The 21811-nt window shown below is 38.1% G+C and overlaps 1 protein-coding gene across 3 annotated transcripts in view; it reads left to right on the top strand.

Annotated features, from left to right (window-relative positions):
* Positions 1 to 21811, top strand: part of EYS (eyes shut homolog) — a 953299-nt gene that overhangs the window by 661657 nt on the left and 269831 nt on the right. For all 3 annotated transcript variants that reach the window (XM_066994734.1, XM_066994735.1, XM_066994736.1), the window contains 2 exons: positions 4361 to 4551; positions 6282 to 6373. In XM_066994734.1, the coding sequence (XP_066850835.1) occupies positions 4361 to 4551; positions 6282 to 6373 (283 nt within the window). The remainder of the gene's footprint in view (positions 1 to 4360; positions 4552 to 6281; positions 6374 to 21811) is intronic.

Here is a 21811-nt window from a genome sequence, read left to right on the forward strand (position 1 = left end):
TTACTGGTACAGCTTCAGTCCCTTGGCAGGAAACATGTCTTTAATGGATTTATTCCTCTCATCATAGCAAGCAGTGAGGTTGACCAGACATGATTTGGCCTTGGTAAACCCATGCTGGCTGCTCCCAGACGCCTTCTTGTCTTTCACATGTTAGGAAATGGCTTTTAAAAACATTTGCTCCATAACCTCACTGGGTAGCGTGGTTAGGCTGACTGGCCTATAGTTCTCTGAATCGTCCTTCTCCAAGACAGGCGTGATGTCTGCCTTTTTCCGGTCATCAGGAGTCTCCGCTGACTGCTGTGACCTCTCAAAGGTAGTAGAGAACCACCTTGCAGTGACATCAGACAGCTCCTTTGACACCTGTGTATGTATGCCATCGCATACCACAGACCCGGCCATGTCCAAGTGGGTTACGTCAGGTCTGACTTTATTCTTCAACTGTGGGTACTGCTTTACTCTGCAAACTCTGCTGGGAGGGACCTGAGAGGCAGGGGAACAAGCCTTACCAGTGAAAACTAAGGCAAACTGAGTACCTCAGCCTTTTTCCTACTGTTTTTCACAAGGTCCTACTGAACAGTGGGCCCACACAGCCTTCGTTTTGCTACCGATGTACTTACAGAAGCCTTTCTTGTTGCCCTTCACATCCTTTGCTAGTTTCAACTTGAGCCTTGTTTTTCCCGACTCCCCGTATTCCTGGTCTCATATTCCTTCCAAGCAGCCTGTCTCTGCTTCCAGCTCTGTGTGTTTCCTTTCTTGTGCTCTGAGGAGGATTAGTCAGCTCTCCTGAGCCTCTTTGCCCTCAAGGGCAGTTTCTGATGGGATTCTGCCAGACCACCAGCGAGACTAAAATACATTCTTCTGAGTCCAGGGTTGCAATTCTGCTGCTTATCTTGCTTGCTTCTTTCCTTCTTTTCATTCTTTACGAAAAATAAATAACATTTCCAAGTAGGAAATTAATTGTTCATATTTTTCATGAGAGAGTCCTTCCCACAGGTGCTTCTCTTTGAATGTTATAAGGTATTTCTAATTCAAAGAATAGTAAATGATATAGAAGATGTGTCCATGAAAAGGGAAAAACAATAGCTTGAATAAGAGTGTTTTATCCTAAGGTGGAACATAACAAAACAGAAAAGCAGTAGAAAGAAGGAAGATGTTAACAGGAATCCTTCTGTGACTGAACCCATGCAAGCTGCAGAGTATGCATTAGACATTAGAAATATCCAGACACTGAAGCCCCACCATACAATAGGATAGGCTAATGAGCATATTAAAATTTTTGATTATTTCTGCCTGCCTTTAAAAAAACAGGATCTACACTTGTTTAACTCAGGTGTTAAATTCGAAGCTCTCTATTCTGAAGCTTCGGCTGCCAAAGCTCACTGGAAGTGAGGAAATCCAGAAGATACTGGCAAGAATTAATGAAGATTGCTAGTCAGCTGGCTTGCAGAACTGTGTAGATGCTTACTGTTATGGTTAGGTCTGAAACCTTTTAACATTCTTATTTTAATGTGAATTCAAGTAAACATAAAAAAGTGGAGAGTTGTACGTACACAGGGGAACAAGCTACAACCGAAAAGATTTTGTAGGCCAAAGGGCTTTGCTGTTTCTTAGGAGAGCAAATGTTAGATATTCAGAGTTAAAGATAAAATGCAGCTTCAATTTCTTTCTTTTTTTTTTTTTTCTTTGAAAGGGTTGGGTGATGAGCACTCTGCTTTAGGACAAATAACGATCTAGGAAGCCAGCTCTGGAGGTCAAATGAAAAAGCTGCGTTTAAGTGTAGTGGGAGGATTATAAGCAAAGCTTATGTTCTATGAAAAGAGATTGTGTATTGTTACAAATAATGTAACAATCCTTATAGGTAAAACCACAGGGGTGGTTTTTTAATAGCTATTGTGTGAAGGTATGAAGCCATTTGTGATTCAAGTAGCACATTTTTATTGGTTTCAAAAAAAAAACTGTAGCCTGCGAAATAGTTTTCAGTGCTTTCTCTCATTAACTCCTTCCATATTTATGGACATGGAGCACTGTTTCAACAATTTAACTACTGAGCTGCTTCCTGTAAAAAGCTTTCTGGTTTGCACCATAAATATATTTCCCGTAAGAAGCCAAACTGGCCCTAAATCCACTGAACAATGGAGTGTATTGCTTTACAAGGCAGTGTCATTTGTGGCCATAGGAAGACAAAAGGATGTGGATGTCAGGGAGAATAAAGCTTTTTTTTTTTTTTTTTCTGCGTGCTCTGTGTACCTATTATAATTATTCATACAAAGCTAAAGGTAGACACCACTAGCTCCTGTTTATTCAGTCCTTCTTGGAATTTAGTAGATAATCCAGTTATGACCTCAGTTACCAGAGCTGTGATATAGCTTCAGGAACCATGAGTAAATAAACGGCTTTGCTCTCTCCCTGTCTTTTTTTATTCTGCCCACAATATACAGATTTTACTTCCCTGTACAGCTTTCTAGGTGATCAGATGCCTTGCATCAGCAGAACATCAGAGAAGAGACATAATTTTGACCTGCTTTGCTGAACACTGCACCAAAAAAAAAAAAAAAAAAAAAAAAAAGTTAAGGAATGAGGACTGCAGGAAAGAGATGCTCTGTGCAACTTTGCTGGTCTTCAGCCAAGCTGGTCTCCTAAGTGGAGTCAAGAAAAAGACGTGGTTGGATATCAATATCTCAGAAATGTGCAGATAAATGAAGGGTTCCATGGGAGGAGCAAAACCATGTGCAGGGGCATTTAGGGCAAATGGAACGAGGGGAAGATTTGCAACTCAGGAAGGCACATAAATAATGGGTGGGGACTGAAGGTAATCCTCTAAAGCTGTGTCTGCGCTTTTTAGAAGATTTGTTCTGTCTATAAAATGGAGGGTGTTTTCTGTGCAGTTTCTTTTTTCTTTTTTTTTTTTTTTTAATTGAGTTTTCTGAAATTTACAGATACAGGCTGATATTTCAAAACAGAAATTTAAAGATCATATACGTTTAAGATTATGAAGTCATCTTTTTTCATCACTGGTCATTGACTGGCGTTGCTTGACATTTTTTGTTTCTTTTATTGTATATTGTATGTGTACATATATCACTGGTTTGTTGCTGTTTCTTTTTCACATCTTTCTGCAATTTTCTTTAAGAGCTTTGGTCGGGATTTGACTACAGATTTGACTACTTGGTTCAGTGTCTCTGAACTCAAATTTGTAAATAGCTTTCTGAAAAGTCATGAAAAGAAAAAAACATCATATATTTACAGTGATATACAAGAGGGCAATATTGGTAGTTTGTAATTTATTCTAGTATCATTGATGTTCAGAATTTAAACATATGTAGTAACGTATTTGCTGTTGGACTCAGTATCCAAGCAGATTGAAATTTTGCCTGTTTTGGAAAACAGAAATGGGATTTGTTACCTTTAAAGATACTCAGAATCGCTCTATAGAATATTCAGTGAAATGTGAGCCAAGTAAAATAGAATCATTCACTTATTACGTGCTATGCATTGTATCTAGGTTCATATTGTTGCACTGACTTTTAACAAAATTGGTGAATTGTTAATATACCTTTAAATTTGTAACAGTCTCATAAAGTTGATCAAGCAAGTAATTGGATGTTGTGTGATTCTTCAAGTGAGACTATAGCATATTTCTGCTTGTGCAAAATCAAAATATTATGGTTGTATTAAAACAAAACTACTAAACAACTAAACTTCTTTTGTGTCACGTGTGGAAGAGGATGCATTTTTTAATTCCTTACGAGCAGATAAATGTAGTGATCTGAGGTTCACTGTAAATATTGGCAAGTAAAAAAGCTAAGTGCATGTATGTGTGTGTTTATGCACATTTGTACAGGTGCATATGTGCATGTTGAACACCCTGTTCTTGTGAAAACACAAACTGTGAAAGGGGAAGGGAAAGGGGAAAAAAATAAATAGGAAGGAAGGAAGGGGAAGAGAAAGAAAGAAATAAAATACCATGTGGTTTCTGCAAAGGCTTTCAAACTCCTTCTTTTTTGCGTCAAAAACTGTGAATAACTTCTCTTGGCTTATGCAGGAACCAAAGATTCCGTTGAAAAGATACTTCTGTGCTGCCAGATATGTTCCGAGTGCCATCAGCTTCAGAGCCTTTCCTTTCAGGCACTGATCCTAGTTGCCTGGTTAATATAAAACTTTATGTCCAGTTTTAAAAATTGTCAGCATTAGTCTTTGAAAGAAGAAAAGTAATAGTTTTTCAGATTCATATCTATCTGCTTGACAGATGTAAAAGAGTAGCCTTTATCTTTGCTACCATTAGCAGAATAAGAATGCAGTGAGTAAAGAGGAAAAATGTCTTTGTAGCCTTTTATTATATCTCTCAAAATTCCATTTACAGATTTTAGTTATGCTCGCTATTACGGTGATTCTTACCTGGAATTTCAAGGCTTGCATTTCAACATACTAAACTTCATCCACTTGGAATTTAAGACCCATGATCCTCATGGACTCCTCCTGTATATTGATCAGAGCCCAGAAACAATAGGACAGTTTTTAATTCAGCTTTTCATCAGACATGGCACCTTACAGGTAAGGCATCAAAATATTCTGCTGAAGGAGATGGAAGTAAAATTTGGGATTTATAACAAAATTTTAATATACATGTTTTAATATATATATTTCAATATATATATTTCATTCTGTTTCCTACTGTAGAAGATCATATGTGCTATAGAATTTCTTGAGATTCTTTAGTGTTTTAAGGAAAATAATTGTCAGACTTTTCATGTGGTAGGACAAAATCATGTCTGACAAGATTAATATGTCTTACAAGAGGTGGTGCTTGAGTACACCTGAATAGTGATTATAACTGCAATGTCTCATAGAAAATGTACACATTAAAAGACAAAAATAAAGAACAGATTTTTTCTCATTATCTTACATACAAAGCCTAAGCTTACTGAACCTCCTCATGTGCAAGTTCATTATAATTTTTTTAAGGGAAGAGGCTGTGGAACTGAGTGAACTTTGCATATGAAAATTTACTGTGTAAGGGAAGAGAGACTAACTTCCTCACCGTTTGGGTCTGAGTAGAAACTTTTTGCTTGATCTGTCATGTTAAGTCATAGTTCCACAGGATTTTCCTGGCTTTTGTGGGCAAATAAATAGAAATAAATTTGTTTATAGACATTAAGGAGTGAAGTGTATGTTCCAGTACATCTTTACCTTTGGCAAATTACTGTCTCTTTTCTGAGAAAGAAATAGAACTTGCATTTGTGAAGAGGTATAAGAAGATATTAAGAGAAGTTACTTTTCTCATAATGGATCTTCTTTTTTTTTTTTTTATTACAAATTTCCAAAAGTTGGGCTGTAATCATATTCTTTTACAAGGATAGTGAAATGACTGTTAAGAACAGCGTATTTGCTTCATGTCGTAAAGAACATGGTCATTCTAAACAAGGTGTGTAAATTGCAGATAATAAGGAAAAGAATCAAAATAACTTTTTATTTTGTTGTATCGTGATTTTACTGTGTTTTATTATATTGTGACTATCTTCATCCAGAACAAGTGAGATTAGTTGGGGCAGGACATTATCCAAGGTTTAGAAAATGTTGATGGCTTTAAGTCCATCTTACTTGTATTCATGGTAAAGTAATGATGCAGAAAAATATTTTTCTAACATATCATAAGCACCATAAACTATGAAAGTACTTTAACTGACAAAAATCTATTCAGAGATCCCAGTGTGCCATGTTAAAACTAATTGAATTCACTTAATCATTCACAAAACTGGTCAATTAAATGTAAATTTAAAGCCCAATGAACAAATGGTTCTAAGCTCACAATCAAGCTACAATTACAAGTAGACAAACCATGAAATCAAGTGCTTGTTCACATTAGTATAGGAAATTAAATGGTGTTCCTAAATGCTCAGGCTTGCATGCTACATTACGTGTTTGGAAGTGTAAGGAGGCCATAAAATGGTAAGTAAAATTCACCCATGGCCAATGTTAATTTCATCTGGGTTGCAGATGGTCAACTTCTTTGCAGATCAGGTCTATAATAATAATACAATCTGATTGCAAAATACACAATGATGAAAGCATTTTCATGCAGGCTAGGAAACATTTATGTGTGCTTGTATATTTCTGCTATGATAGATTTCCTGATCCAGATCTTTAATGAAACATTAGTTTTTCTTGATATGCATGACATCCCTCAGGTTTTTATGCAACCATTCATTCTTTTTAAGTTTCTAAGCCAGTAGCTGTTTAATTATTAGAAATAATGTAAGAAAATCATTTTTCCCATTCTGTAGTACCAGTTTCTATGTAATGAAGCAACAGAAGTCAAAAACATCACAACTACAGATAGAGTGGATGATGGACACTGGTATAAAGTGCAAATTAGGTAAGTGTTACACTTTACTGTTGTCTGTGTTTATAATTACCTCGAAGATCATCTAGGTTGGACAGTTAGTTAATTCTAATGGCATTATATCTCGTTAGCTATAAGTGATACCTGAATATGTACAATGAAATCATGCTATGGCAGTCTGGAATATGACATATCCTTGGACAGAGTGTTTCAAACTATAGTACAGTTGGACAGTGCTTACCACATTAGCAATGTGCTTAATGGAAATACATTTATTTTCCTCTCTATCATGTAGCATAACAAACATGAGCATTCAGGAAGGGAAGGTACTGTGCAGTAGGCCCAAACCTAGTCCAGGAAAAAGCTCAGTTCCTGAAAATGAAATGTGACTAATAGAAAAAACTGATATGGTAATTCTTGAAACTCAGGGCTGCATTAAATACCATGATGTAAACGCACCTATTTTGTGGATTTTTTTTTGTGTTCAAATCTGTGGTGGCTTTACCTTGCTGGGCAGCTGATATCCACCACAACTGCTCTCTCACTCCTCATCTTCAAAGGGAAAGGGGGAGAAAATACACTGAAACGGGCTCAAGGGTTGAGGTGAAGACTGGGAGATCACTCAACAATTATCATCGTGGGCAAAACAGACTCAGCACAGGGAGATTAGAGAAATTTATTGCATATTACTAACAAGCTGGAAAAGTGAGAAACAAAGAAAACAAACTAAAAGCACCTTCCCCCACCCACCCTCTTCCGCCTCTGCCTCCCAAGCAACGCAGGGGAAAGGGGGAATGGGGGCTGCTGTCAGTCCCTAATGCCTCACCTCCGCCGCTCCCTCACAGTCACTCTCTGCCCCTGCTCCCCGTGGGGTCCCTCCCACAGGATGCCGTCCTTCCCGAACTGAGCCTGCGGGGGCTGCCCACAGGCAGCAGCTCTTCAAGAACTGCTCCCACACGGCTCCGTACCACGGGGTCCATCCCCCAGGAGCAAACTGCTCCAGCACGGGTCCCCCACGGGCGGCAGCTCCCCCCAGACCCCCTGCTCCTGCGTGGGCTCCTCTCCACGGGCTGCAGCTCCGGCCCGGGGCCTGCTCCTGCGGGGGCTCTCCATGGGCCGCAGCCTCCTCCAGGCCACCTCCACCTGCTCCACCGGGGGCTCCTTCACGGGCTGCAGCGTGGAGATCTGCTCCGTGTGGGACCCATGGGCTGCAGGGGGACAGCCTGCTCCACCAGGGGCCTCTCCACAGGCCGCAGGGGAACTGCTGCTGCGTGCCTGGAGCACCTCCTGCCCTCCTGCTGCACTGACCTTGGGGGCTGCAGGGCTGGTTCTCACTCCTCCCTCCCAGCTGCTGTTGCCCAGCAGGTTTTTTCCCCTTTCTTAAATCTGCTTTCCCAGAGTCGCAAACAACATTGCTTATTGGCTCGGCTCTGGCCAGCAGCAGGTCCCTTTGGAGCCTGCTGAAACTGGCCCTTATCTGAAATGGGGCAGCTTCTAGATTCTTCTCACAGAAGCCACCACTGCAGCCCCCCACTACCAAAATCTTGCCACGTAAAGCCAATACAAACTCCACTGAGCAGAAAAGAACTTGAATCTTCAAACCAGTCTATGTCAATAGCCGGAGAGAAAAACAGTCCCATTTTTATTTCCAGTGTTTCTTTTGAGCCTAAGAAGGAAGCAGTGAATGGTGAATATTAAAAGACAGCTCAGGTAAGATGAGCTGAACTGATCTGTCATTTTGAAAAAGAGGGAATGCATAACATTAATGGGATTCAGAACATGTGTGCTGAGTAGTTGTTAATCACTCGACCCCCTCTAATGGACTGGAAATGGTTTTGGAAATTGTTTTAGGGTTTGAAAACTTAATGTTACCGATGTCAGAAGGATTTGGTTAGAAGTTGCTTCATCTTGTTTTAATCTAGCGTGTCTTCACATGTGCTCGAGTTAAGCAAATGCATATTTTGAACTGATAAGTATAATATCCACTGCTTGTTTCTACTAACAAAAATGTGTTGTTGACAATTAGATTTGATGTGGTCGTTCTTGGAACGTGTGTTATTTATTACTTTAACATTTAATTTAATCAACTGTGGTATAATAAACTATAGTAAAACTTAAAATAACTTTGGTGGAAAATTGCAGTAGCTTATTCAACAGCTGCCTAGAGCTTTGCAAACATTATTTAGTCATCACAAAATTGACTTTCAGTGAGATAAGAAAGTTAAGTTCTGAATAACGCTACGTGGGAAGTTGGCAAAGCCAGGATGGGAATGTAGGAGTCACTGATTACTGTAACACAGTGTATATGCACAATGTGGGATCTTCTTTGTTCTGCAGATGTTGAGAATTATGACTAAATATCATGAGTAATAATAATAATTTAAAAAATATATGGTTCTTGTACTAGTTGTTGAAAGAAACTGATCATTCTCATTAAAGTATTCCAAATTCTTTGGAGCCCCTTTGAGGTGGCCCTATGATGGAAAGATTTTTGCCAAATTCACTAAAAGCAATGCATTTCAGTTACTGAAGGTAAACTTGCAAAGAATATACTGCCTCTATAGTATCATATTAAATAAAAGAAATAGAATCAAAAGCACTACTGTGTAGTACAAGATGAAATACAGTGAAAATTAATGATAATATCTTCCTTTTCTGCTTACAGGAGAGTATTTTACTGCTTACTTTATTCCTCAGAAGTCATTGCTGGTGTGAATAAAATAAATGTCACACCTTCTAATGTTTGCAAATAAACATGCAGATTACTGTCAGACACTACACTGTATCCAGTTTTCATAGTTCACCAGAATATTCATACTGAAAGTAAAATAGAAGCATTGTTGAAATAAATTTTTCATGATGATGGAATATTGTGGCTACAGCTGTAACAATTGAATAAAATTAGATACAGTAAGAGGACTAGATTTTCATCACAGATCTTGGATATCTTGATAATTTGGGATAGGATATCACTTTTTTGTCCCAGATAAGTCTTTATATACGGTGTTGGTCGTTTAAATCAAGCATGTTGCCAAGGTTTGCCTGAGAACAGTGCCCAAGAGCCCTGATTCGTATGTAAGCTAGTGCAGTTGTTTAGTAAGTCTAGTTTTTAATGAAAATCATTGTGTGTGGTTTCTTTTTTTGGTTTTGTTTTTTTTTTTTTACTTGCTTATCTGATTGTTTGGGTTTTGTGTTCTTAGGAATGTGAAAATGCAACAGTGAAAATCTGGATATGGACAAAACCTCACAGGGATTAGATTTTTGCAGGGCACTGTGGAGGAAAGAAAATGTTAAAAAGATTGAAGCACTTGGAAGTTTGTATTTGTTCCAGTTGAGAATATGCAGTTACCTCACTGGCAATATGGGGGATTTTCTACCACAAACTTCTTATTCCACCCATTATAAGACCTCCTTCATTAACTGCTTAATATTTATCTTCTTCAATCTTTGGCATCAAAACAAGTTGATAAAGTAACATGCATTGCAGAAACAGGCCGCACTGCATCTGCAATATTAGAAATTTGTCCTTTTCTTGGTCTACTATGCTCCATTTGAATAGCAATCATTTCAGTACTGATAATAATAGTATCTTCATTTCGTTCATTAAATTAAATCGTTTTTACTTAGATCACAGTTGGCAGTCACTTTAGCAAATCTAGCAGTTTATAAATTGATTATGCAGTAGATGTCACTGATACAGCTTCTTTCTTTAAAATGAGTCTATCCAGTTCGTCCTTTTTGTTTATTTGACCCTGACCAGTAGGTTTAGAAAACTGGCGTAGAAGCTGCATCAGCCTAGAAATCATCTGCACAGAGTGCATTGTTCTCCTTTAACTCATAATGTTTGTAATTTGAGGTTTTCACTAGTTAACTACAGGGCTTCTGGTGATTGATTGCCTTGGTTTTGAGATGTGGATGTTTTCTGATTCTTCTAGTCAGAAAAGGATCTTTCTAATCATGGCATAATGCAACATATGCTCACTCTGGAGCTTGCACTTTGCTTGTTTGTTGATAGCTTTTCATGAAGGCCTGAAATAATCCATATGGTGCCAAATACGTTGTATATATTACCCTTCAGAATATGCTACAAAGCCCGTATCTTCCCTAGGGCTTTCAGGCAGGTAAGATAAGCAGATAACAGATAAAACTGTTAGAAAAAAAAAAAACGCAGACAGTGATAGAGAAGCCTGTTTCTTATTGTGTTGAGCTGTGGATACTTCTGTGTTGTTGTTGTTTTTTTTTTTAATGGTAAATTCTTATTTGTTTTTTATCACAAAGGTGCTGAACATTGGTCTTGATCTGGAACATAAGAGCATATAGGTGAAGAGGTCATCCCCGTGCTGTTCTGAGTACTGTGTAAATGCAATGTACTCTACTTGATGGAAACATCCCAAATTGGCCATCTCCTTCCTCAAAAGCCAGTGTAAGCCACCAGTTACTAACAGCAATGGCTGCTGGTTAATTAGAAGTGTGCTCATGCTATAAGAAGTGTATTCTTGGTGTAAGATAGCTTCATGCTCTTTTCATTTTCTGGGCCTCTCAGAAGGAAGCTATCAATGGACTTGCATCAGCTGCAAGACACTTTAGGAAATTTAAGACATTTTAGGAAATATAACCTAAAATATGTCTGGTGACTATCACAGAGATGAAAGGCAAGAAGTGAAGAGTATCCCCCAGAAAGGGTGTTCTGGTACACATCTAAAAGAAAAAAGAACCTGGCTTTGCAGCAATAAAGAGTAGCTATTGGCATGAGTAGTTCAAAAAGTGGGAGCCTTTAAATTCTAAGTGCTGAGGATTTCTGTTCCATGGTGACACTGTTATGGCCCACTGACAGAGCATGACCGTGCCACAGAAATGGCAATGCTGGATTGAACCAAGAAAATCAAAGGAGATTCTGATTTATGAACTGTGAGATTAAAAACAAATATGAATCAAAACGACTGAACAGAGGAAAAGTTTTGAAATCTTCATAGTCAGAATGACTGTTTATATATTTCCCAGTTCATTCTGCAACCCCATGCAGTGTATTTAGAGAATTAATTTGATTTTAATCATTTCACAGATAAGTAGAAAGGGAGTTGAGTGAACAACATTCCCTCCTGTGACTAATGGTATTCCTTACTTTATCTCATAAATACTTGATATTTTAAATGTAGCTTAAAGTATCTTTCTATTTGGAGGTCAAGTGTTCAAAATAAATAATGGTACTTCTTAAGAATAAATGTTCAGTCAAAAAGGTTTTTCAGGTTATGCGGTTTTTTGGCCAAGAACCTAATCCTCCCTTTCTAATAACTTAGAGCACTATGGAAATAATGACTTTTTAGATGCTGGAGATGAATAACAATGTAAACACAAATACAGCATCTCACTAAAAATCATCAGAACAATTAAAGTATAATAAACTTAGATAAACAAAGTGGTCTATGCATAGGATGAATGCTGAGAATGCACTGATGGTATGTGATGCTGAAGGAATGTGAAATGAAATTATACTTGCCCAGTTTGTTTTGAGAGTAAGCATTAATTTCTGTTGCTGAAGATTATTTTTGTGTACCAGAACTGAGTTTCTTGTACAATGTGTCAAAGCATTTAACTTCTATTAATCTTTGGTATATTCAAAGTACTAATTTTTAGTGTTTTGAGCATTTTTTTCTGTTTTTGTTTTCTGAAAAGAGAACATCTTAAACTTTAGTAGAACTGCTTTACCAAAGCCATCATCTCTTCTTTGAAGTGTCATTATAATGAAAAACAAAACTGTATTTTTATTTCTAGATTCTGAAACTATCATTTTTCCTTACTTACAGTTTCCTTTCTTTCTCCCTTTTCAGTAGAAAAGCAAAGAAACAACTCTTACTCACTGCTGCAGAGCACGAAATTCCCTATCTTTTAGAAATACTTTTTCAACATTTTATGTATTTGCCAAAGGCTTTTCCTGAGGACATATCCTTAACTGGTTCTATGTTTAAGCACATTTAAATCCTGTGATATCCCATGTGATCTATACAGAAACTCTTAACTCCATTCTTCACACTATTAATTTCCCAGACTGTCCCAGACTGTTCAGAATAGCCCAAATTGCTAATTTTAAAATGAAGTAGTTACAACATTGATTGACATCTTTTATACATTTGAAATAACTTTTACTTGTTAAAAGTAATAGAACACAATAGTATCCTATTTTTGAATAGTTTTACTTATTTAGAAAGCATATCTCATGTACACAATACACACAATCTAATAGCATTTTAAATACTTTAAATGTGCTCTGCCCATTGACTTCCTAAAAAATAGTGTTTTTAAGTTCACAATAGTGTTTTTAAGTTCTCATGTTTACACAATATATGCATATTTAATAAGAGCAAATACAACAGACATCACAAAGGGAAAAAATAGTGTAGCATTTAAAGATATTTACTAGAATTTCTTTTCCCCTCCATGGATAATGCTTACATCACTTGAATACTACAGATTAAGATACCGTAGGCTACCATTTTTACCGAAGATAAAATTTCTTGGGTTTGGAGCTTCAGGCAAGAAGCAACCACCCATTTGACCACCAAGGAGCCATTAACTTCACCTCCTCTATTTCAGAATTTTGATCAGAATTTTGTTCAGAAAGCCACAAACTTAATTTGAATCAAACCTGTATTTCTTCAACATCTTCCTAAGGTACATTCTGCTATGGTCACCTCTGCGTAAAACCACAGTATTGTGAGGAATGTGTGTGTATCCAAATGATTCTGGCTGGCAAACCCTGACCAGTACTTCAGTGAAAGGCTGAAACAAGAAGGTTGGGTAAAGTTTCCTTTCATAGCCTTCTAGCCCTATGTCTCTTAGGTATGTCACCTTGACTACATGAACAAACAGTGGCAGATATCTAAGAAGTGTAATTCACACTTATCTCAAAAAAAACTTTTTACTTGCTAGGTATGCTTTCCCCACAAAACTCAAGCTCTGCTATTTGAGAAGTGTCACAGAGTATGGAGAAACAAAATTAATTAGCCAGTTCAGTAATGGGAGAAAAATGCTGTTAGGCACTGCACATTGCATCCAGAAGCCCGAAGGCATGAGTTTTATAAAAATCCTTGTACTGAGGCAGCAGGAGTATTTAAAAGATAATGCAAGGCATTCTTTTTCACAGAAGATAGAGGCACACACAGAGAGCAGGACAAGCAGTATAGCTGTCTTGTTTATTCAGAGAATGCCATGTGAATACTGTGCACTGCAACTCCTACTTGGTAGGAAGGAAGCTGGCTTTCTACTTTATCCTGCATGATGCACTTTCAGTCAGAGTCATCTGGAGGGAGGGAGATTGCTCTTCTTCTGAAAGCAAATAAGCTTCGTTTCCCTGAAGGACAGGATGGAGCTTGCAAAGTCTGCTGCAGCAGTGTGGACTGGGAGAATGCAGAAAAAAAAAAAAAAAAAAGGAGTCTGCCTGCTGTAGGAAGCGAACACTAAGTTGACCATTGTAAAATCATGGAAGGAAAGTTTTGTTCAGAACCAACAATATATAGTATGAAATTTCTTCAAGTTAGAGAATATGTTTACCCCTTATTTGATCTATCACACTTAGTTCTACATTTTCATTATTTAAAAAGTTACCTTTTTACACTCTGGTTATTTTGTGCTCTAAACAAAACCTACCTTTAAATAGTGGGTTCCTTTCATGTCTTTTTGGAGGTCACTTTAATGGAAGATGGACAAGTCCCATTACAGGGAGACTTTTGGCCTCAGGGAGACTCTATTTTATTTTTATTTTTTAATTTTTTTCATGTTTAAGCTGCTTTTTTCTTTCTGTCTTCCTTCTTCTTACCCACCTTATCCAGTGACCAGAGCTCATACAGAGATGTGATCTAGGTAAAAATATGTACTGTTTTTGTTTTCAGCTGAGTGATTTGCTTAATGCAAATTGCTGTGCAAAGAGAGGGAATGTGTGAATGCCTATGGAGTAAAAGCTGGAACTTTCCTTTTTGCCTCAGCTGGCAGTCAAACCACACCTACAGATGTATTGGAAGTGCCAGGGAGATGACCCAGGCTCTGTAACTACTATACATATTCCCAGTCCTCCCTTTACTTTTAGCATTTCTCCAAAATGTTAGCTTAAATCTCATCTTCTTATAATGAGCAGTTTACTTTTCAGAAACAAGCTTTCTGTCAGAAAAAAAAAATACCATGCTGTTATGCTGCTAATGTAGCATGAGCATACTCATTTAGAGCATTATGTAGTAAAGGTCTTAGCTCTGCATTGCTGGACGTGTCAGAATACCCTGTACCATTCTGAAGTCTCTGCAACAAGTACTTTATTCATTCAACAAAAACAAAGATTTCACAGAGAAAGAAAGAACGGTAAAATACAGAAATGATTACAGAGAAAACTGGAATTAATATTTGGAAACTAACCTTGCAGTTAGTTTCCAGAAACTGAGAATACTGGAAGTAGACTTTCTCCTTGCATATACATCTCAGAAGATTTGCACTGATCAAATCTTCTAAGAAATCAAAACATTGAAAATAAAACTGATGCAATGGCAGAAAATCTAGCATACAAAAAAATGAAGAATTATGGGAAAATATTTTATTCCAAATGCTTTATTAAAAGTGCTTTCCTTTTTTTTTTCTGTTATTAATGAGATTGACAGTTTCTCACTGTCAGTCTTTTATAGTACTAAATGCAGAGATTATCTCTATGTATGCATGAATGTATGTATGTACGTAGGTATTTTATTTTGGGTAAATGGAAGATTAAATGTAACAGAGATCCAAATACCTTTTTGAGACCTCAGTGGAAATACGGAGAACTATTTCTCTTCTTTAAGGTCCCAAATTCTTAATTTGTTAAAAATGCTGAACACATATTAATTGTAATGACAGCTTTTGCATAGCTGAGTTAAAGTTTAGACATCAGGAGTTTTTATCTTTTTAGTATTGCAAAAGTACATTTGTTTACAGCTAAATAATGTTTACTTTTGCATCAATGTTATGTAAAAAATATCATCTGGAATGAAAAGCTATCAGGAAATCAAAGCTCAATATGTTGTGCATGGTTTTTATATTCCACAAAGAATGATTATTTTTCATAATCTTCATGAGAATCAACAGAAGATAAGCAACTGCCTTTTTCTAACAATGTAATTGAATGCAGTGGATTTAATTATACTAAAATGGTCATAATAACAGGTAATAACAATACGGCCTATTAGCTTAATACAAACTGTTGTTTTACAGCCTTTTTATAAGATAAGAGTTTAGTTAGTCATGCCACATCTTGGGTACAAATCACATAATACATCTTTTCAGAACTCTGCCATCAAAGGAGACATTCAGAGGTTAAAATTCGGGATCATCAGAGAAACATATCTCTGTCATGTAGTAGTCTATTCTTGTTCACTAGGTAATGCAAAAATAATTTGTCATTGCTGCTCTCTTTTACTTGGGATCTCAAAGGAGTTCTTTAGTCTCACTTGTAAGAATGAAAGTTTTCTGCTTTATCTTCTGAAAAAACTTGTTGTAGGGACAGAAACATAAAAACAGTAGACTCTAATAACATGCAACATACCTAAAACTTTGTTCTATATTATTGTCTGAGGAACATCAAACGACACATTGATAATAACGGTGGATTCAGGGTTCTGCAGCTGCCATGGCCCCATGCCACAGTCGTGGAAGTGGTGCTGAGGAGAACACAGACAGGGTATAGAGACCAGAAATGATCCTGGCCCTCAGAGATCATGTCAATATGAATTCCCACCGTGTAAGTGTCATCCTATGCAGTGCGGTCTTTCTGTTTCACTTGAAATAAAATGTCAGTGTTGCAAGTCTAAATCCAACTCTAAGCTTGCCACTGTCTCAATGTTTGGGTACAGTACTCTCATTTGGGCCAAGCTGTTCAGTAAATGACACTTTTTTTGCATCTGCCTGCATCAACTTGAATGAAATGCGTATTTAATTAGTGTAAATAGCATTTAAGGTTGTTACAATTAAGCAGCAAGAAACTTAGAGCTCCAAATTGCAAAGACAGAAGTGGCCAAAGACCAGCATATATTTTTTTCTTCTCCAGCTAAATATATAGGAGTAAATAAAATCATCTGAACTGACTGTTCTCTGGACCTGATGCCAACTGGCAGGCCGTAGATCATGCCTATAAAAGTGCTTCTTGCAGAATACGTTGGCAACATTCAAAATAGGAATGATTCCTGAACTACCCTAACCAGTGAACTTTTTCAGTTTCACGCGTGATACTAGAGGGGTGGCAACATTTATAGGAACTGGAATAACTTGATAAAAATATGGATGATTATGTGTCAGCACCTCATGTTGTGGACCTTTCTTTTTAGTAAGTGTAACTTTTGTGAAAAGAATAAGGAGGTACCATATTTATTCATTACTTAGAATGTAATCCAAAGATTTTTCCCCCCTGTATTCTTAGAGACCTTTACATTCATTTACATTTGCCTTGTCATTCATTTCATTGTCCTTACTTATTATCTCACTCTGCAAGACCAGACTAAGAAATCAACTCAAGAAAATGTAAGTGCTGTCAGAGAGAACAAGAAAAAATATGTTGTTGACTCATCAGTTCATCTGCAACGTTGAAGAGCGTGTTACCCTGGTGTCTCAGTTGGGAACGATCAGGACCAACAGATGTGAGGAGTCTAAAACGATGCATCCTACTGCAGAGTGAAAATGCAATGACTCTGAGAGTAACTGATGTTGCCTATCTAAATAAATTTACACAGGGTAACGTGAGTGTAAATGGTATGTGGATGGAGAGCGGTGACTCCTTTATGGTTGTCTGGTCAAGGACCTCCTTCAGTACCTACCAAAAGGGATAAGAAAGGGCCAGGGACACAAACCTAACCAAAAAAATGAGGAATGAGTGATGGGAACCAAGCCTGGCCCCCCACACTAATTGATGAGGACAGTGAGAGTGTAGGGATGTTCAAGGTTATCTGCTCAGGGACCTTGTCAGCTGGGAAACTAAGGCAAAAAGGGGGAAGACAGAAACAAAGTGTACCAAGACACAGAGCTAACAAAGCAAACATGGAGACAATGACAAGGAACAAACCTCCCTGTCAGGCTAATTGGTGGGCTAAGAAGAAGCTGCAGCTGCCGCTTCAGGAAGATCAACCTGGAGTTTGCAGCTGATGAAACTGTGAACAGGGGTGGGCAGACTGGGAGAGGTGCAGGAGTCAGAGAGCTCTGCTAACCCATGAGGGGACCGCAGGGGAAAGGGCAAAAAGGAGGAACAAAGAGGGAAAAATGCAGAAAAAGAGTATAAAAGGGGCCGGTTGCATGTAAAATGGGGCAGTCACTCCGCTTGTCTGGCCGATCACTGCACTCTGTCCTTTCTCCTTACACATTCCCATTAAATCTTAACCACCTCAGCATTTCCTCACTCTGTGTGTGTGCTGCAAGGGCTAAGTGCCAGCTGCTGGCGAGACCTGCGGGTGCGTGAGTGAAACTGGTGCCAGCTACAGGAGTCAGGCTGGCGGTGTGGGGACCTGTGGTGCCTGAGGCTGGAGTGAGTGGGGGTCCACAGCTGGAGCTCTCTGGATCTGGGGAGGGGAGGTCCTACAGACTTTAAGCCTGGGGACACCATCGTGAGTGACAGTCGGTGCCAGTCACTGGAGTCAGACCAGGGGTACGGCACCCCTGGCCATGTGTTGTCAGCTGCCAGGGTCAGTGGGGGCTCAGCATCAGCTCTGGAGCGAGCGGGGTCTTCCACAGAATCACAGAATCATCTAGGTTGGAAGAGACCTCCAAGATCACCTAGTCCAACTTCTGACCCAACACCAAGTCCTCCACTAAACCATATCACTAAGCTCTACATCTAAACGTCTTTTGAAGACCTCCAGGGATGGCGACTCAACCACTTCCCTGGGCAGCCCATTCCAATGCCTAACAACCCCTTCGGTAAAGAAGATCTTCCTAATATCCAACCTAAACCTCCCCTGGTACAACTTCAGCCCATTCCTCCTCGTCCTGTCACCAGGCACGTGGGAGAATAGACCAACCCCTACCTCGCTACAGCCTCCTTTAATGTACCTATAGAGTGCAATAAGGTCGCCCCTGAGCCTCCTCTTCTCCAGGCTGAACAATCCCAGCTCCCTCAGCTGCTCCTCCTAAGACTTGTTCTCCAGACCCCTCACCAGCTTCGTAGCCCTTCTCTGGACTTGCTCGAGCACCTTGATGTCCTGGGGGGCAGGAGCGCTGTGTGCCCCCAAACAAGCCTCTGCAGGGGACTGGCATGAGCGGGGCAAGTGCAGGGCTCAGCATCAGTGGCTGGAGCAGAGCCGTGGGTCAAAGCCTGGCTGCTGGAAGGATCTACTTGATGCTGGGTGAAAACAGAGGGAAACAGTGGAGGTTGCTCTGATTCTTTTTTTTTTTTAAGCTAACAAATCTATAAAGTAATTATTAAGCACAGTGAAAATGAAATATGTTTCTGAGCTTTAATTAATCAGTTGTCTTCAACAAGATCAGGGAACTTGTGTGTTTTTTTTTAGCATATATGATAATAAAACTTCTCTTTCGTTCTTGCAGTTCACAGCTCACATTTGACACAGTTGTTTGCAGACCTACTGTGGTTTTTGTTTAATAGACTGAATGCTAACATCACATCCTAAATATTTCAAGGGTAATTAGTGAATTGTTTACTCTTGATCGCATTCAAAGTGAAATTGCTAGGCAGGTAGAAGTTTCAGTCTTGTTTCTAGAACAAGAGGTTTACCTTTCTTATCAGGAGACCCAGATTAAAAGAGCTTTACGCCACTTTCTCTGGACATCCCCTTTTCCCTCCTCCTCTTCCCCCATTTGTTTTATTACCTTTTTACCATTTTATGATAATCCCAAACATGCCGTTTAATCTTCACTGACAAATGTCAGCAAGTAAGGACATTATGTAAGAGAATTTGGATTTCATAAAGCTATTGTCATGCTTAGGTACCTTTTTCCCAGCAGTTATCAAATGATTATCTGACCTTTCTGTCCTTCCAACCCGAAATGCATTGGGCAATGGATTTAACACTGTTTAGATAGAACTCATCTTCAGTTTATAATTAATAGACCCATATTTAATCATTGCATTTATGTAAGTACAAATCAGAAATCTGTGAACTATTACTGCTGGGTTGGACTGAGGCACGATTACCGGTAGCTTACCCAGCAAAAGTGCTCGATTGTTGCTGTATGCATTTCCACATTTATAATTATGCAAAAAGCCCTGTCTTCTTACTTGACCTTTAAAGCACCCAATGTGCTGATTGTAGAAAAAGTATTTTAAAAGCCTGATGGAAATTTCATAGAGTGTATATGCGACCCAGTGATTGTATCATCAGCAAATGCTAAACAATAATGGTTTAAGGTTGTTATTCTAATTTGGCCAGACCCTGCTACATTCAATCAAGCACAATCAAAGGTTCATGGCTGACATTCTAACAAGCGCAGGGTGAAGGCAGCTCACACACTATTGAATTGCATTAACTTGTTTTCTGACATAAAGTACTGGGAATTAATTTCAAAATACGTTTATATATGCACACAGAAATACCTCTGCAAATCCATCATAGAAGCTTTTAAGGAAGAGCTAACAAATAGGTCTAAAGCCACTGTGAAAAGAACTGTATTTTTAAATAGAGGGCTTGTGTAATACAAGTACCCATGTGGTCATGTAACCAGTTACAGTGCTAGCAACTCAAAATATGTAGAAGAAAAATAGTAACTTATTTTTTTGAAGAAAAAGATGTTGTGTGGTCAGCTTTCTTTTGTTTAGCACATCTGTAAATGAGTTTAAAAAAAAAATCAAAAATGAAAACTCTTCCTGTCAGTTCCTCTCCTAACCTTCTTCCGTTCCAATCTTAAGAATTATGGTGCATTAAAACATATGATATAAAATATTTTAGAAAGATTATGACACTATTATTATCCCTTTATTGATAAATATTATGTCCTATTACCAGAAAGAGAAGAAATTTTAGATCTTTAAAAGTCACTGCTTTTTTCCTTTAGAACTCTCACCAAAGCTTGCTGCTGCAGAATGACTGCAGTCAGGCTGTCACACTTGGTTCAAGCCTTAGGAAAAAACAGCTTGATCGTAGCAAACAGAGCCACTGAGAATGCACGGATGAAATTACATGCATTATCAGCAAACTTCCTTTGTAACCAAGTAATGAATACAGCGTGCTGCAGAACCTTGTGTATTTGCTTATCTACCAAACATGGCAGGAAAACATTTCATTCTGTGACTGCAGTTCTAGCTACAATTTCCTCCTTGCCTTCATTCAGGTTAGCAAGTTTAAAAAAAAAATTTAATAATTAGCAAGTGTCAAAAAAACTCTGTAAAAAATGAGTTGTTTTTTTTTTTGTCTCATCAACTGATTCCTTACGTTTATTTTTAGCCCACAGAAGCCCTTTGTAATTTCTCTTATATTAATTTCATCAACAAAGCAAAACTATGCTTTTCATGCAAAGTTATTCACCATAGGATGGACATGCTGTTTGTTTTGCCTGCAAAAATGCTTACAGGCCTTTCAGTTAAAAGGCTAACATCACATTCGCATTTTTCTCTGAATATATTGCAAAACCAGAATTATACAGGAAATAAGCATAGAGAACTGCTTGCAAGTGTTGCTAATGTGGAGTCTTCATCCTCTCAGGAAAAAAGATAGGAGACCTTATCAAATGGTATGTGAAAAATCCTTTATATATCGTTATCTAGAAGAGAGAATGAAGAAACTGCTTTGCAATGCTTTTTGTCTAACTGTTTGTTTCAGAAGCTGATTTTGCATTATCAAACATAAACTGAGTTCATACCTTATCTATAGCATCCTAGCAAAAATACATGGTGTTAGGTTTATATAGTTCTGTTTAGTATATTCCATTTTTACACAGATTTTTCGTGGCACCTGTGTTACAAAGGCACTTGAATACTTTTATACATAAGGCTGATTGAACACTGTTTCTTTGACACTGAGCTTCACCAGAACTCCTCTGCTTCATTTGCTGAAAGAAATCCCTACCTGGGAGGCTCTTGTTTAGTTCTGGTATTTCTCCACCATGCTGTCTTTCATGAAGACTGAGGCCTTGCAGCCAGCTGGTTACGGGAATGTAAATAAGCTTTTTGTCTGTAAAAATAAATTTAATAAAACGAAATTATTTACTTTGTACCTTCTGTTTATTGTTAACAATGTATTGATTCTGTTAAGAGTGACATTGTTAAGGGATGTGTGGACAGGGAGAGGGAAAAGGGAATGGATGTGTTAATATCAGGGCCTGATATTACTGCCTTCAGTCTTAGCAATGATGCTTTTGAAAATAAGTATTACAGATTACAGTAGGTCTGCACGCTGTAAAATACAGTGTATTTCAAATTGCTTTTCTGGATTATCTCTTTTGTGTGGTGAAAAAGGATATTTAAAAGATTTTAGGTCAATAGATGTTTTTCTGTCAAATTAAAAACCTTTTTGCTATTGTTAA

The sequence above is a fragment of the Anser cygnoides genome, chromosome 3 (assembly GCF_040182565.1).
Source record: "Anser cygnoides isolate HZ-2024a breed goose chromosome 3, Taihu_goose_T2T_genome, whole genome shotgun sequence".
NCBI classification, from domain to species: Eukaryota; Metazoa; Chordata; class Aves; order Anseriformes; family Anatidae; genus Anser; species Anser cygnoides.